The sequence below is a fragment of the Synchytrium microbalum genome (assembly GCF_006535985.1).
Source record: "Synchytrium microbalum strain JEL517 chromosome Unknown SmJEL517_scf0050, whole genome shotgun sequence".
NCBI lineage: Eukaryota > Fungi > Chytridiomycota > Chytridiomycetes > Synchytriales > Synchytriaceae > Synchytrium > Synchytrium microbalum.
The window spans coordinates 180-15742 of record NW_022158399.1 but is presented as its reverse complement, the minus strand read 5'-3'; the positions used below and the strand labels follow the sequence as shown (position 1 = coordinate 15742).

The following is a 15563-nucleotide window of genomic DNA, read 5'->3' as shown; positions in this document are numbered from 1 at the left end:
TTTCATGATGGCAAAACACACCTGTACGTGATTTTAGATTGGAATTGTGAAGCTGCTGTGTCGGTGAATTCGGTATTGGACTTGGATGAGAGGAAGAGTAGTTTGGACGTTGAAATTCATGGGATGGTTGTGTGTTGACAATGACCTTGTTCTACCGTTAGTCGGCAGAGAGGAAGAGGAGAGGTGTTAGACCTGGACGTGCTTTGCTTTCGATATTGGGAAATTAATATGCAGTTTTGATATGTAAGCTGAAATCGACAGTCTCTCTATTTTATCTCCTTGGGTGTTTTCTTCACTCTCACTTTGCTTAAATATGACGAAGATGAAAAGGAACAAGGCTCAGGTGGAAGAACCCGATGATGAGGATGTACCAGCTCCAATAGCAGAACGAACGAGACTCAAGCGAGCCCGTACCCAAGTACCAGTGCCAACTCCTACAGACGAGCTTGAGATAACGAATACAAGTGTTTTGAAACGATTTTACTTGCAGTGGTGCAAGACGATCAATCCAAATTTGAAACGGCTGGGCCACGTTGTTCCTTTCACTAAGGTGAACTCCACTGTTCATCGACAATTCATACCGATTTTCGTTTGCAATTGATACCTTCCCAGTCCACAAGATTCATGTTCTCCAATGCAGCAAGCTGTAGTGAGCTCCATCTTAATACACTCTGCAAAAACAACATTCGCATGCAATTCAGTTCAAAAGGTTTCTTGATGTAAAATAATTCTAACCCTCCAATCGTTTGTTGAGACTATCCAAACTATATACAAGATGCAAATCAAGACAGACTTTCGGGGCAGGTGATGCTGTTTTGATAGTTGTGAGACCAGTAATCTAGATTATAGCGCACCATAAGCGCGTTCAGCTCTTTCCTGCCGTTGAGCCAGGTATGCCTAAATGAGTTTAAGAATGAAGGAAAGTATTAATGAAGAAGAAATATGCGCAAATTGATGCAGGTCGAGGGTTTACTTGACAATAGCAAAACAGAAAAAGAACAGCGAAAATGCCAGCAGCTCCAAAACACGCGCCGCCCAATGCTTGAGGATCTTTTGGAGCTCCATGACCACCAGTCAGTATTGGGTCACTATTGGAGAAGAGAGTTCCAAGTACAAGCTAAGAGATGCAATAAAACGTGAATCAGTTGTGATGTTTTGAATTTGATGTTTGCAGCAAACAACCAGCGATAGTTGGACGCGATGACTGGATAATTTCCGCATAATAAAGCGCAAATTTCATATTATTGTGCTTTCTCTCCTCCTGAATGGTTGTTCTCAACCTGAACGGTTCACATTGCAACAATACCAAATCCCTAGTCGATAGTGGTGTCGATAACGTACCAAAAAGAAGATTCCAAAGAATGATATGACAGTACACATCACGCTGTTGGCGGTGGATACGAATACAAGGCCGGCCATGGTTTCTTCCCTAGTCCAAAATTCAGCGTTTTGAGTTTCAAATCAGGAAATCAAGAAGATAGACTTGCACCGACCGGATAAAGACAATCGAACGTGTTCCAAGAATTAGAATGCCAGAGTATTGTATGTAACCACCTCTTTGACACGAGGTTCTAGTGGCGCTGCTAATAAACTGATTGTGGATTTGAGTGCGTCAATTGTGAAGGTTTGCGACGTGTTTCGTTAGTGAATTTAGATGTTTAATAAGTTTAATCATGTATAAAATGAAATGAATGCTGTTGCTACACTACGTTGGAGTGTCCGGGCTCCCAATGCAAGCAGAATTGATCTTTTCATACAAAATCACGAGTTGGGAACAGTCGAAGCGAAGAGTGCAGCGGAGGAAACGAAAACTCGCATATCGCATCTTACGGACAGGCAAGTATACATTCACTTCCAATTCTTTGACTCTTCCATATCATGATCGACTTGTTTTTTGCCAATGAAAAGCCAACTCAAATCACTCACACCCTTAGTTTCATTATCATTAAAAATGGATCGAGCAATCCAAATGACGATTCTCCATGCCGCCGCTCGTGGTATTTTGCACCAGTTTCTTGGCCTCATCGAGTCATTGCCGTCTGATGCTACTTTCACGTAAGATTCCGGACAAACCACATCTGAATGCCCTGGAAACCTGCTGATCCTCATCTCTCCCATCATTAGAAGGGAAAGTAAAGTCGTGCCCGGATCTACCGTAAGCATCTTGCCCGTCATGTTTCGCCTCAGTGTCAGTTTCATCAAACCCACACCACACTGTTAACCGTTAGATTGGAAAGCACGTCAGACATGCACTCGATCATATTCGTATCCTATTTGAGGGACTTGCACTGATCCATAGGGATACCGATTCTGACGATACGGATGCGAGAGTCGTTAACTATGACATTCGCGAACGAAATGTAAGGTTTTGGATTTCATCTGCAAGTCCTCCACGTTCGGTTAATCTTGATTACCTGGTTTAGGTCCCGATTGAGAGTGATCGTGCTGTAGCATGCATCGCAATAACCAACCTGCTTCGTATTATTGACGTTGCATCTCGAAGCATAACTAATCCGGACAAGCCCGTATCTCTGATGTGTACTGTGGATCCTAGTCGTGACGATGTGCCAATGACCTCGACGTACGCCAGAGAGCTATGGTTTGTAAGTACCACGCCGTAGAGGTTTGATGCAGTCCTCGAAAACCAACCGTTATCTTGGCCCCTTAGGTTCAACACCACGCAATCCATCATGCAGCACTCATCAGAGCTATATGTGTTGAATATGGATGTGATGTTCCCGAAGATTTCGGCGTAGCCCCGTCCACACTCAAGGCATCGGACTCTCCTGTTGAAGATGATGATGCAACTATAGAGCAACGACAGTCCGCAACTCAAGAATCGACCAGTCAAGAGTCACATGGACAGAGTCAACAAGCTTCTAACAAGAGTAGTGACAACGAACAAGTGAATATGATGTCTGGATCTTCAGAGATCAATTCGTCTGATGGTGAGGACGTAAAGGCCAAACTGTAGCCTTCCGGGCCACGTGTTGCTGAATTTAAACTCAATATGGATATTAATGTGTGTAATCTATCTCTCTCTCAACTACAAAATATAAACGGAACTTTGATATGTAACAACACAACTTCGACGGATGGGTTATACAGATGTTTCATTCAAGCTGCTCATGACAATCAAGGCCGAGAAAGTGACATCCAAGCATGCAAGAAGAGGGAACCAGTGTTAACTTGAATGATGGCTTATATATATTCATGTACAAGAAGAAGCATCACAAGACCAACCAAGTATATAAAATTCAAGCCATGCACCATGCTCCCAGCAAACTACGATATAATCAAAGAAGCACTCTCTACCATGACGTCTTACTAATGTCCCAGCAACTAGTTTCTATCTTATTCATTACCCAAGTACTCATCCTCAGACAACCCTTCTTCTTCTTCAAGTGATTTACGACGAGAACTACGTTTCGTACGTTTGGAAGAGGGCAAAGCAGAAGAGTATCGATCTTGCACTGTTTTTCCTTGTTGCCTCTGAGGGTCTCGAGAACGTTTGTTGGTGAACCAAGCAACGACTTGCTTTTGAGTCAAGCCAGTTTCGTTCGCAAGACGAACACGTTCTATGACCAAGAATGGATTGTGAGTATTCTGGTTGTCAATGTTGGGTTTATACCAAAAGACACAGTTGAGGACGAGACTGACCAGTTGGAGTCAAGTACTCTTTGCGATTGTATGAATCAAGCAGGATTTGTACTTGATCAGAATTATGACGAGTACTAGAAAATGGAGACAGAAGTCAGTTCCCAGCTGGTGATTAGGCAAACCTTGGTTTTAAAGTTCCTACCTGTTATGAGGACGAGGACGAGGAGTACGCGAGACACCACGACCAGTGTTTTGTTGCAGAGCTTTAGCTTTCTTTGGAGCTGGACCACGTTGTTTTATAACATGTATAGCTTCCTTGTCTTCCTCTTCGTCCTCATCGTCGTATTCCTGTTGTTGAGTCTGACCGACAGGTTGACGAGAAGCTCCGGAAGACGTGGGAGCCAATACATTCAGGGCCCTCTCATAGTACTCGATTTGCTAAATGGCAAATGAAACAGGTCAAAATCTGATGCCACTGCAGTTGCGTGACTAACATACCACACCTTAGTCAAAACATCCCTCGCAGCGACCAGATATACATTCACTTCATCAGGCTGAGCCGACGTCGACAGTTTCTTAATCTGGCCATCAGCTTCAGCCAGTATATGTTGGTGGTCGTGATCGTATTGGAACATTAGAGGAATCAATGATCCTTGAATCGATGGCACCCAGCTTTTGTGGATGGTAACTAATGGTAGTGGCTGATAATTTACGTTTATTAATAACGGGTTTGATGATGAATCTAGCGAAAAGGCCGGTGAAGCTCGTTGTTGCATGCTCTGCGTCAAAACGTTTGGTTCAGGTGACATTGAGAGAAGGCCGTTGTGGTCAGAAGAGGAGGTAGTGGACATGGCGTGCTGCTGAGGAATTGGATAGATTGAATTAGCGTTGTATGGTTCTTCCTGTTGTGGGTGGAGCTTTTGGAGGAACTTTAGTGTGTTGAGTTGGAGCAAGTGATTCAGCGTGCACAACGCCCACGCACAAAGTGCTTCCGGTTTTCCGTCTAGGCACCAAAACGAATGCAAAAAGGACGTGCTCTTGCTCCAATACATGCCAAATGTCCCACCTTTATCGTCTGTCAATTCAACTACTTTGCTTTTGCTCGTCCCTTTCGATCAAAGGTAACTTCTGAAACAGTGCGTCTTATACTAAAACACGTAGGGATATATCAGAAAAATCGATGCGAATTAGTGCGCATCAAGGGTTTACTAGTATACGTTCGCCTGCGTTTGGGAAATTGCTCAATTCGCCATTCGGCAACACTTTTCATGGCAAATGACATAGCAGAAGAGGCAGCTTCATCATCTATTTCGGACTTAAATGCATCGAACAAGGATCTAAGCTCTCGACCGGCTACTACAGCTTCAGAAACTAAGAAACTGCGAGTGTTTAACGTCAATGTTGGAATTTTGGGACATGTTGATTCAGGCAAGACGAGCCTAGCTAAAGCTCTAAGCTCACAAGCTTCCACTGCCGCTTTCGAGTAAAGTTTCAGTACTTATTGTTTGTGACAATTCACGACATTAATTTGAAGGTAACATCTGGTGTTTGTAGTAAACATCCACAATCAAAACAACGAGGAATCACGCTCGATTTGGGATTTTCAACATTTTCATTGCAGCCGCCCGGTACTTGGAAGGGTAAAACAACGAACACTCGATTGAGTCGATACGAAGCTGTTTGGTTGAAAGTTCCAACAACACGATAGGATTACCATATGATATCATACAAGTCACGCTAGTCGACTGTCCGGGCCATGCATCGCTAGTACGAACCGTTATTGGTGGTAAGTTCACGGACCATCGCTGAAAAGAACTGTGATCGAGTTTGACAAAGGTGTTGATACAACATTAGGTGCTCAAATCATTGACTATATGATACTGGTGGTGGATGCTGTTAGAGGATTCCAGACGCAAACTGCCGAGGTGGCGGCATACGTGATGGGACGTCATATTTTTATTCGCTGAACACATACAATCTTTTCATTTTCATAGTGTCTGGTTATTGGAGAAATCACCACTCAAAAGATGGTAGTGGCATTGAACAAGATTGACTTGTTTCCTCCTGAAGAACGAGATTCAAGGATACTCAAAGTATGATAGACAGTGGTCTAAATCATCACATCAACCAGAATTTACTGGGATCGTTTTTTTTTGCTCTAGATGACAACAAGAATCAAAAAGACATTATTAACAACGTCATTTCCAGATGCACAAATCATACCCGTAGCAGCCTCTGTTAATGCTACAGATTTGCATACTCCTGGCAAAGTCGCTGAAACTATTGGACTGGATACGCTTGTTGAAGCGCTGAAATCTCTTATGGTGGATGTCCCGCCACGAGAAGAGACCGGAGAGCTCGTCTTTTCAGTAGACCATTGCTTTCTTGTCAAGGGTCAAGGCACTGTCGTGACGGGTACAGTGTTGCAAGGGACTGTAAAAGTTGGTGACGTAAGTACTTACAACGCTGAGCGTCTTTGGACCCTACATTCCGACTTTTCTTTTGCGCTCGAAATCCACAACAGACGGTCGAAATCCCATCTCTTAAAATATCGAAAAAGGTCAAATCCATGCAAATGTTTCGTAAACCTGTTACAAAAGCTATTCAAGGTGATCGTGTTGGAATATGTGTTGCTCAAATGGATGCCGATTTGATGGAACGTGGAGTACTATCCACGCCTGGATTTGTCAAGACTGCTGTCGCTGCTCTAATTTATGTGGAGCGCGTGAGGTTCTTTAAAGGAGCTTGTCAGTCCAAAACTCTGATGCATGGTATTTCGTTATGGGCTGCTTCTCTTTTGTTATTGGTGTTAAAACTTTGTTTCTACAAATGTAGTTACAGTTGGCCATGAAACTGTAATGGCAACAGCCAAGTTCTTCTCATCCGAGTCACTTGATAAGCCATTGTCTCGATCTGGACGGGCGCATCTACCAGGTAAACGTTGTTTAGTCCGCCTTGACGATGACAAACCCTAACGATGCAAAAATCTGTTCTTTTTGAATAATAGAATTTGACTTTTCTCGAGAATACCTTCATGAAGCTGAACTACCAGACAATCCACCGCAAAGACAATTCTGGGCTCTTCTAGAATTTGAAACACCTGTTACCTGTCCGACTAAATCATTGTACATTGCTAGTAGATTAGATACTGATATTCGTGAGTCTCATCCCCAATGTCTTCGAAAGATGTTATAGTAACGTTTGCATTTGTCTTAGATGCCAATACCTGTAGAATAGCATTTCACGGCCACATTTTGCAAATCATCACAGACGTCAAGTATAAAGAGACGGTGTTGCCTGGTCTCAAGATATATAAGATGAAGGAGAGGACTGGATTTATTGATCGGGTATGCGTTCGGTCTGAAGATGTCCTCTTTGCTCTCTAAAATTGTAACTCTACCAATCAGATCACCGATGACAAAACCCTCATCGCAAAAGGCCTCTTCAAAAAGGAAACATCTATGGAGCCTTTCGTTAACATGGCCATTCACCTGATACATCCAAGTAAAGACGGACAACCTGGTATGGAAAGTGCAGGAAGAATCGAATCAACGTTTGGACAAAGTGGGAAGGTTAAATGCTACTTTCCGTCTGGTATTGGAGACGATGTTGTGAAGGCGTTTACCTCGAAGAAGAAGGTTTCTACTGCTGCTAGTAGTGGTAGTAGTAAATCGTTGGATGATGTTGCTAGTGGTGGTAGTGAAGGGTACAAGTTGGTGTTGAGGTTTAAGAGGTATACGTATGATGCAGAGAGGAGGATGATACAGTAGTTTGCAAATGTAAGCAAAAGTTCAAGTATTAAAATTAAATTACTATGTTTGAATGTAGGAGTGTGTGTGGTTGCGACTACATTCTTGATTTGCTGGTGTGATTTATTTGGCTGCCGCAAACGCAACAGACACCGCCAAACTCTTTCAACATTTGATTATGGTAGCTATTGCAAAATACCCAGTATGGGATGGAAGTGACTTGCTTAGTCACGAGCTCAAGTTGGAAAACCGCCTCCTAAATCAAGATCCCGAATGATTGACCTCACTTCCAACACACAACTCCGCAGTTCCACCACACACAGCAAGCCCCTTTTCGAATGATCAACACCAACGAGTATTCACTTTACGCTCCCTAAATAATTTCACAAGAAAATGGGTGTCTGGATCTCCTCGCTTATCGGACGCTTCACGTCTTTACGCCAATGCCGAATCCTCATGGTCGGATTGGACGGTGCTGGAAAGACGACGGTTCTGTACAAGTTGAAGCTGGGTGAAGTGAGTAGGTTGTCAAGACTCCTTGTTTTTTTTGCCAATGCTTTTGGTTATCACTTCTAGGTCGTCACCACCATTCCTACAGTTGGATTCAACGTCGAGACTGTCGTATACAAGAGCTTGAGTCTTACTGTTTGGGATGTAAGTTCAAGAACGTTTTGCGTCCTGTTTGATTTGTGTTCTCAACACTCAACGGCGCTCCTGTTTTTAAAGGTAGGAGGCCAAGAACGAATACGTCCATTATGGGCACACTATTTCCAGAACTCTGAAGCTGTATGTCTTGTATTGCAAAAAAAAAGCTTCTTTGCAAAGCCCATATTACCCCTCGCCTCTCACACACTGTCTCTCCCTCTCCACAGTTGATCTTCTTGGTAGACTCTAACGACCGAGACCCTCACCGCATCTCGGAAGCCCGTGACGAGCTACAACGTCTCCTGAGTGATGAAGTGCTGGGTGACATTCCCGTGTTGCTGTATGTAAACAAGCAGGATTTACCGTTTGCTGCTCCTGCATTGAAGGTTGCAGATGAGTTGGGTCTTAACAGGGTACGTTTGGTAGATGATCATAATGTTGGTATTGTTGTTGACATCCATCAAGGAAACATTCATCGACTGAGGTGCGGATTTTTTGCTATAGCATTCTGGACGTGATTGGTATGCTCAAAGCCTCGTCGCCACAACTGGTGAGGGTCTGAGCGAAGGTCTTGACTGGTTGTCTAAACAATTGCTGAAAAGAGCGCGAAGAAACAATGCGTGGTAGTAAACACTCTTCAACAAGTAACGCTGGGTGAAGGACAGATGTGGGTATCAGAGGAGTCTTATGTATGTGCCAAATGCTATATAAAAATATATGTGCAGTGATCTACAAATATGTACTACAGTGCTGATTTGTTGGTCCCCTACAATGTCGTCATCGTCGTCAAATTGATGTTTATCAACTGGCTTAAACCTGTTATCTGTACGCACATATTCCACAGCGGGAGGTGCAATCACAAGACGTGGATGCTCATCTGGTTATGGTTCTTCTACGTCTCCATCATTATCATCCTCCTCGTCATCTGAATCTAGCATTACACGTTTCTTGGCCTTTGGTGGAGCCTTTGGCGGTATTTTTGGTGCCGGTGCTGCTACTCTCTTCTCCTTCTTCTTGACGAGCATTTTCTTGTTTGCTTCAAAACTGGCAAACACACGTCGATTGATATCCGAGTCTTCGAAATCATCATCATTCTCGTCTTCTATAGTAATACTACGTTTCCTATCACGGACTGGTGATTTGGCTAATGGTGATGATCGTGATGGTGACTGCATGGGAGTATCGTCGTCGTCGTCATTATCTGGGTCATCACTTATGAGGAGACGTTTGTGAGTCGTTTGTGTTTGGGTGGGTGCAGTACTAAAAGCGTTTCCATTATTATTATGATTGTTGCCACAACTAGAAGGAAAAGAAGACTCTGGTTCCTTCTTTATGACTTTCTTCTCCTTATCAGTCTCCTCGCCTGATTCCGAATCTTCATCATCTTCCTCCTGTTGACCAGAATTATATCGATCTGCTTTTTCTTGGAGTCGCTATTGAATGGCAAGTATGGTCATGTCAGTAAACGACAATAGTGTATTTCCCGAGGCAGCGCCTGCACTTTTTGCTTGATTGACTGACCTGCTGTTCTTTGGGACTCAAACGGGTCATCATGTACTTGAGGCGTGTCGTTATTTCCTTAGCACTCCAATCTGGATGCTCCTTCTTCACAGTTTTACGTTGTCCTTTTGAGAAGACACCATACGGCGTAACACGTTTGTTGGGCTTCGAGCCTGCTTCTTTCTTGACAACTGGTTCACGTTTGACTCGTTTCAATGACGTCTCGGTACCATCAGCACCTCGTTTCTTCCGTTTAGCTGTAGCGTTTTTAATCTTTGGTTTATCGGAACCGGAATCACTTTCATCATCGACAGACACTACGTCATCACCATATATTTCTCGAAGAATATCAGCTCCAAGATCAGGTGATGGTGGTGTTTTTAACCATTCCTCATCTGCGTTGCTGCTATTATCAGCAGCATCATCGGATTCAGCATCTTCCTTCTCGTCTTGTTCCTGCCTCTCATCATCTGTTCCTGCTGTTGACTCATCCGATCCTTTTAGTTCCATCTTGTTTTCGGAATCATCACTGTCTGAGTTGTATTCGACAGCAAATGATGGTCTTTGAGTTGTACTTGCGTTCACATTTACTTCCGGCGGTGGTGGCGGTGTTGGCTGTCGAGGTGGGGGTTCGTTAACTACTGGTTTACTACGAAACGAGGAAGCTGTACTGGGTATGTCTTTCCTGGAGGTATCTGTACTGATTTTACCAGATGCAGCTTTACCGTTCGTAGCTTTACTAGATACAGCTTTCGTAGTTGAATCTTTTGCGACTGTAGTTGCATTACCTCCAAGATTCAGTCCAGCTGCTGATGATGTATTACAAGTCGACTCTGTGATATGGACTCTGATATGAGCCGGCTTATACTTTGGATCTTCAAGTTGGGCGAGGACGACCATATCTGCATCCTTGAGATCAACAGTCTGGTTGATATTAATGACAATTGCATTCACGACAGGAGAATTTTTGCCAATCTAGACATATTGAAGCGTGTCAGGTAATACAGTTTGGCTTGAAGCGTTCGTTGACTGATAAATCTTGAACTGGAGCGTTTTCCAGCAATAGTTCGGCAGAAACTTGCAGCAGCACTTACTGCCTTCATGGTTGTTCGACGAGCAGCAGCATCGACTCTAAAACGAATGTGCTCTTTGCTGATTCTACATCAAAAGAGATGGAGAAGTCGTGAGTAAACTGACATATTGCTCTCGTTCCTTGCTAAAAAGAAGCAGATCTGGATGATACCTTGCGTCTTTGTCAACCACATCAGAGTTGAACACATTTCTAAAGTTACCTCGACCAATAACAAATTCCCCACGTATTTCCTTCCTAACCTTGTTGTGTTCTATCTCTACTTTATATGTGGCCATGGCTAGCTTGACTGAGCTATCTTTGTACCAAACGTTGCGATCAGGTTCTTGACAAGCGCCCAATTCCAACGCCTGATGAAAGCGACCCTTTACTGGCTACAGTGTCTGCTATAACGACATTTAAAGCTCAGCTTTATTTAAAGCTCAGCTTTAAGAGGAACTGCTCTTACTCGGCTCAAGTCCCTGTCTGACGAATTTGTTGAAACTTCCTAGCTTGGACGCCTTTGAGTAAAGAGCAGAACGAACTGTCACGTTGCAGACATAACTCTATTTCGTGATTTAACTGTATTTGGGTCGAGGCGCACCGGGATTTATTGGAACGAGGCTCTTTACTACCGCAAATGATCACAATCAAAGACGCACGATTACGTACAGATTCACGCAGCATTATGCACCCAGCACACTACAGATACAACCAGAACACTTCTTCTTAGTAAAATTCTCACACAGCTAGTTGCTCGAGTCTTCTTCAGCAGTCTCTTCATCCTCAGAGAGCCCATCTTCTTCAGCCAGTGATACACGTCGACGAGAAGCACGTTTAGAAGATGGCACAGCACCAGAGTAGCGATCTTGGACTGTTTCTCCTTGGGAACGTGATGGGTCTCGAGATCGTTTATTTGTGAACCAAGCTACGACTTGCTTTTGGGTCAAGCCTGTTTCAGATGAGAGACGGACACGTTCTAAAAACAGTCGGACTGTCAGTATTGTTGTTGGGGCTACATCAGAGAGAAAGCTGACGGTCGTTTGTTTGTTTGCTTGTGTAGATGCAGTACATACCAGTTGGAGTCAAATATTGCTTGTGATTGTATGAATCCAGCAAGATTTGCACTTGTTCAGAATCATGACGAGTGCTAAAAGATGGAGAGAAGCAGCTAGTATCAAGTGCGAGATTAGGCTATACTCGATAAGGTGGTACCTGTTGTGAGCACGAGGAGTACGAGAGATACCACGCGCATTGCTTTGTTGCGGAGGTTTAGCTTTCTTGGGGCCACGCTTCATGACAGATATAGCCTCGCTGTCGTCTTCGTCGTCATCGTCGTGCTCTTGGTGTTGAGGCTGAACAACGTGTGGACGAACACCATTGGAAGAAGTGGGAGCCAATACGTTTAAAGACCTTTCATAGTACTCAATTTGCTAATTGAGGTAACGAGAAAATCAGTACGCCACAGGTGATCCAGTATGAGACACCCTGTACCTTGGTCAAAACATCCCTTGCAGCAACCAGATATACATTCACGTCATCCGAGTGACTTGGATTCGATGCTTTCTCAATCTGATTATCTGCTTTGTTCAATATCTGTTGATGTTCCTGGTCATATTCGAACACCAGAGGTATCAACGAGTTTTGTATGGAAGGCATCCAGTTCTTGTGAATAGTAACCAATGGCTGCGGTTGATAATTTATATTGATTGACATCTGGTTAGAAGCGACCGAATAGGCAGGGGAAGCTCGGTTTTGCATGATCTGCGTCAATGGGTTTGCTGCCGGTTCAGGCGATAAAGACAGGAGGCCATAATTGTCGGACGACGAGCTGCTGGCAGACATTTCCTTGGCGTCCTGAGTTTTGCGAATTCTCTACAAAGTTCTGCCTTGAATAGTTGGTTGTAGCTCTTTTCCAGGCAGTGAAATTGATGAGATGATGGGGTGATTTGTATTGCTGGCAACAGCGGACGAAATTGAGAGATGTCGAGTATATTTGGCAGTGCCGAAGAAAGGAGAGCAGCTCCGGAAAGGAGATATGTTTCTGAGGTGTAGTCAGTATTTTCATTGATTGGTTTTGTTCGCTCATTAAGTTCGCACCAGTATATTGGTAGAGAAGGCAAGTAAGATTGTGGCAAGGAACAGTCTTTATTTGAAGATAACGCACATTCTTTATAACCCGACATGGCAGATATTTCTTGCTATGTGAGTCAGTCCTGTACCAGCAGCAGATGCACATCGAGTCCGCAATTCCATGATTTACGGAATGCAAACATAATCAAGGCTATTCCAGGACGCGAGTTATTATAGCCTTGACGCGACAAAACCGAAGCCAGTGAGTACTACGGCTTGCCATATTTTTTATTGCAGGTAGCATGCCGGTTTATTGAGAACAGCCAAGGCAAGGAGGACACGCTCAAAGTACAAATTACACGTTAATATGCGATATGAGACTGCTTCCGTGTCCATATGAAAGAAGCGATGCAATTTTTCACGTTGCCTCGTGCTTGTTGCTCACTCCAAATTTTCAACACGACAACAGCAACCAAGTAAGAACCCACATTCCGATCGCTTAGAGCAATTAGCCATGGCCACGTTATTGCGAACAGGCCTACGAGCTGCCACCCGTGCCTCAGTCGCTCAACAGGCTGCATTAGCACGGTAAATTGTCCACCTGTTTTCTTTTCACCTTTTCAAGCAGGCTGTGGACGTGACTTCATTCAAATTCCACGTTCTAACATTCAATTCATCATTCAATACATTGTTTATTATAGATATGTCTCGTCAACTACTCCCAGAATGCAAGCATCTGCCGCCGAATCTGGCCTCAATTCTTTGAATGTCTTCACGGAAGAAGAAAACATGTTGCGTGAAACTGGTACGATCCATGCTATTAGTTTCGCTGCTCGTACCAAGATACAAGTGCGTCGTTCAGCTTAACAGCTTCACAATTACACCCACAGTCGCCAAATTCGCTCGAGAAGTCATTGGCCCCAAAGTCAAGGAAATGGACGAAAAGGAGAAATTAGATCCAATAGTCTTGAAGGGGCTATTTGACAATGGTGTACGTGTTTCGCTACTTCCCATGTTGTATACCCTGTGCTCGTTCAACACTTGATAGCTTAAAAGGAAACCATTATTTCTTAGCTGATGGGTATCGAGACTGAAGCTGAATACAGTGGATCAAACACTTCATTCACTGCCGCCATCGTCGTCGTCGAAGGTACTAGAAAGCATTTGATGTAATATGTTTGTCGTTTTATTGCTCACGTCTACTTCTGCTACAGAATTGGCCAAAATCGACCCTTCCATCTCAGTTGTCTGCGATGTCCAAAACACATTGGTCAACACCTTGTTCCGTAAATACGGCACTGAGGCTCAAAAGCAAAAGTACCTGACAGCACTTGCAACCGACAAGGTACCACGACATCTTTTTTTGCCTCATCTCTCTTCTGACACAACTTTTCCATATAGGTTGGATGCTTTTGCTTATCGGAAGCTGGATCAGGATCAGATGCTTTCGCTTTGGCCACCAAGGCTACCAAACATGGAGATTATTACACAATCAGTGGTTCAAAAATGTAGACGCAGCAGATTGCAGAAAAAGCGATACGTGTTGTCATATCATGACCTTGTCTTCCTGTAACTGACAAGTCTTCATGGACTTTGCTTAGGTGGATTACCAACTCTGGTGAAGCCGAGATATTCCTCGTGTTTGCCAATGTTGACCCTTCCAAGGGCTACAAGGGAATCACTTGTTTCATTGTTGAGAAGGAGATGGGTGTACAGATTGCTAAAAAGGAATCCAAGGTACACTTGTTGTTCATGAAACAGTGATCCGGTCATGAGATTATGTGCAGCGATCAAATGTTTGCACTCTGATATAGTTGGGCATTCGAGCATCATCCACCTGCGTATTGAACTTTGATGAAATGAAAGTACCCGCTGCGAACGTATTGGGTGAAATCGGTAAAGGATACAAGTACGCCATCGAAATTTTGAATGAAGGACGTATCGGTATTGCTGCTCAAATGTTGGGTTTGGCACAAGGTGCTTTTGATGCTGCAATGCCATACACCTTCCAACGAAAACAATTTGGTCAAGCTATTGGTGACTACCAAGTAAGCAAAAATACGAACTTGGGAAGAACAAAAAACATTGTTGAATCATACTCATTCCTCTCGCACAATAGGGAATGCAACATCAATACGCACAAGTTGCAGTGGAAATCGAAGCTGCCCGTCTCCTGACATATAATGCAGCCCGATTAAAAGAAGAAGGCAAACCTTTCGTAATGGAAGCTGCCATGGCCAAACTCTATGCATCTCAAATCGCCGAAAAGGCTGCCAGTAAGGCATTAGAATGGACTGGTGGTATTGGATTCACTAGGGATATGCCAAGTGAGAAGTTTTACAGGGATTGCAAGATTGGTGCTATCTACGAGGTATGGTGTTGTTGATACGTTTGATTTCCCATATTCAAGCATCTTAAGGAATTTTTTTGCAGGGCACATCGAACATCCAACTAACAACAATCGCCAAGCTCCTGAAACCCAAATACACTACAGCCTAGACGACACTTCTCATTTGTTGAAAATATAAAGTACGCAATAAAGTACACACACACATATCCCTTCTCACAACATGCTTTTGTTCGAAAGCTGTGCATGGTTGAAGAACAAAGCACCTTACGTCACTACAGATGTTGAGCAAACCACTGACAAAGCTTGGCAAAGCTACGTCCTTGATAGGCATATGACCAATACCAATCGGTCAGGAGCTAAATTATTATGCTGTACAAAGTTAAACTACTCCGCATCAAACGGTACAGTTCTCAAAGCTTCAAACTCGGTATGAATTGGTGACTGATGACAAGTATTTCTTTGGCTCATGCATTTTATTGGGATTATAGTCCCGCAAATATGCTATTATTAAAACACTTAATCACCACTAAAGTCGCTAATTACCCCAATATGTTACTGGAATTACGTTTGCGTCAGC

General features: G+C 43.5%; 7 protein-coding genes across 7 annotated transcripts; 4 read left to right on the top strand and 3 right to left on the bottom strand.

Annotated features, from left to right (window-relative positions):
• Positions 1 to 843: 843 nt before the first annotated feature.
• Positions 844 to 1419, bottom strand: SmJEL517_g05449 (uncharacterized protein; the record flags this gene model as incomplete). The annotated part of the gene is made up of 3 exons (XM_031171375.1): positions 844 to 897; positions 974 to 1117; positions 1342 to 1419. 3 exons carry the CDS (start codon positions 1417 to 1419, stop codon positions 844 to 846), a joined length of 276 nt encoding a protein of 91 aa, XP_031022646.1.
• A 532-nt stretch (positions 1420 to 1951) lies between these two features.
• Positions 1952 to 2974, top strand: SmJEL517_g05448 (uncharacterized protein; the record flags this gene model as incomplete). Its single annotated transcript, XM_031171374.1, has 5 exons — positions 1952 to 2055; positions 2125 to 2155; positions 2229 to 2360; positions 2424 to 2603; positions 2669 to 2974. 5 exons carry the CDS (start codon positions 1952 to 1954, stop codon positions 2972 to 2974), a joined length of 753 nt encoding a protein of 250 aa, XP_031022645.1.
• A 380-nt stretch (positions 2975 to 3354) lies between these two features.
• Positions 3355 to 4451, bottom strand: SmJEL517_g05447 (uncharacterized protein; the record flags this gene model as incomplete). Its single annotated transcript, XM_031171373.1, has 4 exons — positions 3355 to 3578; positions 3661 to 3734; positions 3803 to 4038; positions 4104 to 4451. The coding sequence occupies 4 exons, from the start codon at positions 4449 to 4451 to the stop codon at positions 3355 to 3357; spliced, it is 882 nt and encodes a 293-aa protein (XP_031022644.1).
• A 417-nt stretch (positions 4452 to 4868) lies between these two features.
• On the top strand, positions 4869 to 7370 carry SmJEL517_g05446 (uncharacterized protein; the record flags this gene model as incomplete). Its single annotated transcript, XM_031171372.1, has 11 exons — positions 4869 to 5083; positions 5155 to 5240; positions 5309 to 5386; positions 5455 to 5525; positions 5595 to 5693; positions 5763 to 6050; positions 6125 to 6371; positions 6436 to 6534; positions 6608 to 6757; positions 6817 to 6947; positions 7008 to 7370. The coding sequence occupies 11 exons, from the start codon at positions 4869 to 4871 to the stop codon at positions 7368 to 7370; spliced, it is 1827 nt and encodes a 608-aa protein (XP_031022643.1).
• Positions 7371 to 7805: 435 nt separating this feature from the next.
• On the top strand, positions 7806 to 8477 carry SmJEL517_g05445 (uncharacterized protein; the record flags this gene model as incomplete). The annotated part of the gene is made up of 5 exons (XM_031171371.1): positions 7806 to 7865; positions 7926 to 8003; positions 8076 to 8135; positions 8222 to 8407; positions 8460 to 8477. 5 exons carry the CDS (start codon positions 7806 to 7808, stop codon positions 8475 to 8477), a joined length of 402 nt encoding a protein of 133 aa, XP_031022642.1.
• Positions 8478 to 11312: 2835 nt separating this feature from the next.
• On the bottom strand, positions 11313 to 12408 carry SmJEL517_g05444 (uncharacterized protein; the record flags this gene model as incomplete). Its single annotated transcript, XM_031171370.1, has 4 exons — positions 11313 to 11542; positions 11640 to 11713; positions 11779 to 11996; positions 12058 to 12408. The coding sequence occupies 4 exons, from the start codon at positions 12406 to 12408 to the stop codon at positions 11313 to 11315; spliced, it is 873 nt and encodes a 290-aa protein (XP_031022641.1).
• Positions 12409 to 13150: 742 nt separating this feature from the next.
• On the top strand, positions 13151 to 15022 carry SmJEL517_g05443 (uncharacterized protein; the record flags this gene model as incomplete). Its single annotated transcript, XM_031171369.1, has 9 exons — positions 13151 to 13224; positions 13338 to 13441; positions 13527 to 13627; positions 13711 to 13786; positions 13851 to 13981; positions 14038 to 14144; positions 14238 to 14373; positions 14451 to 14684; positions 14756 to 15022. The coding sequence occupies 9 exons, from the start codon at positions 13151 to 13153 to the stop codon at positions 15020 to 15022; spliced, it is 1230 nt and encodes a 409-aa protein (XP_031022640.1).
• Positions 15023 to 15563: the final 541 nt, after the last annotated feature.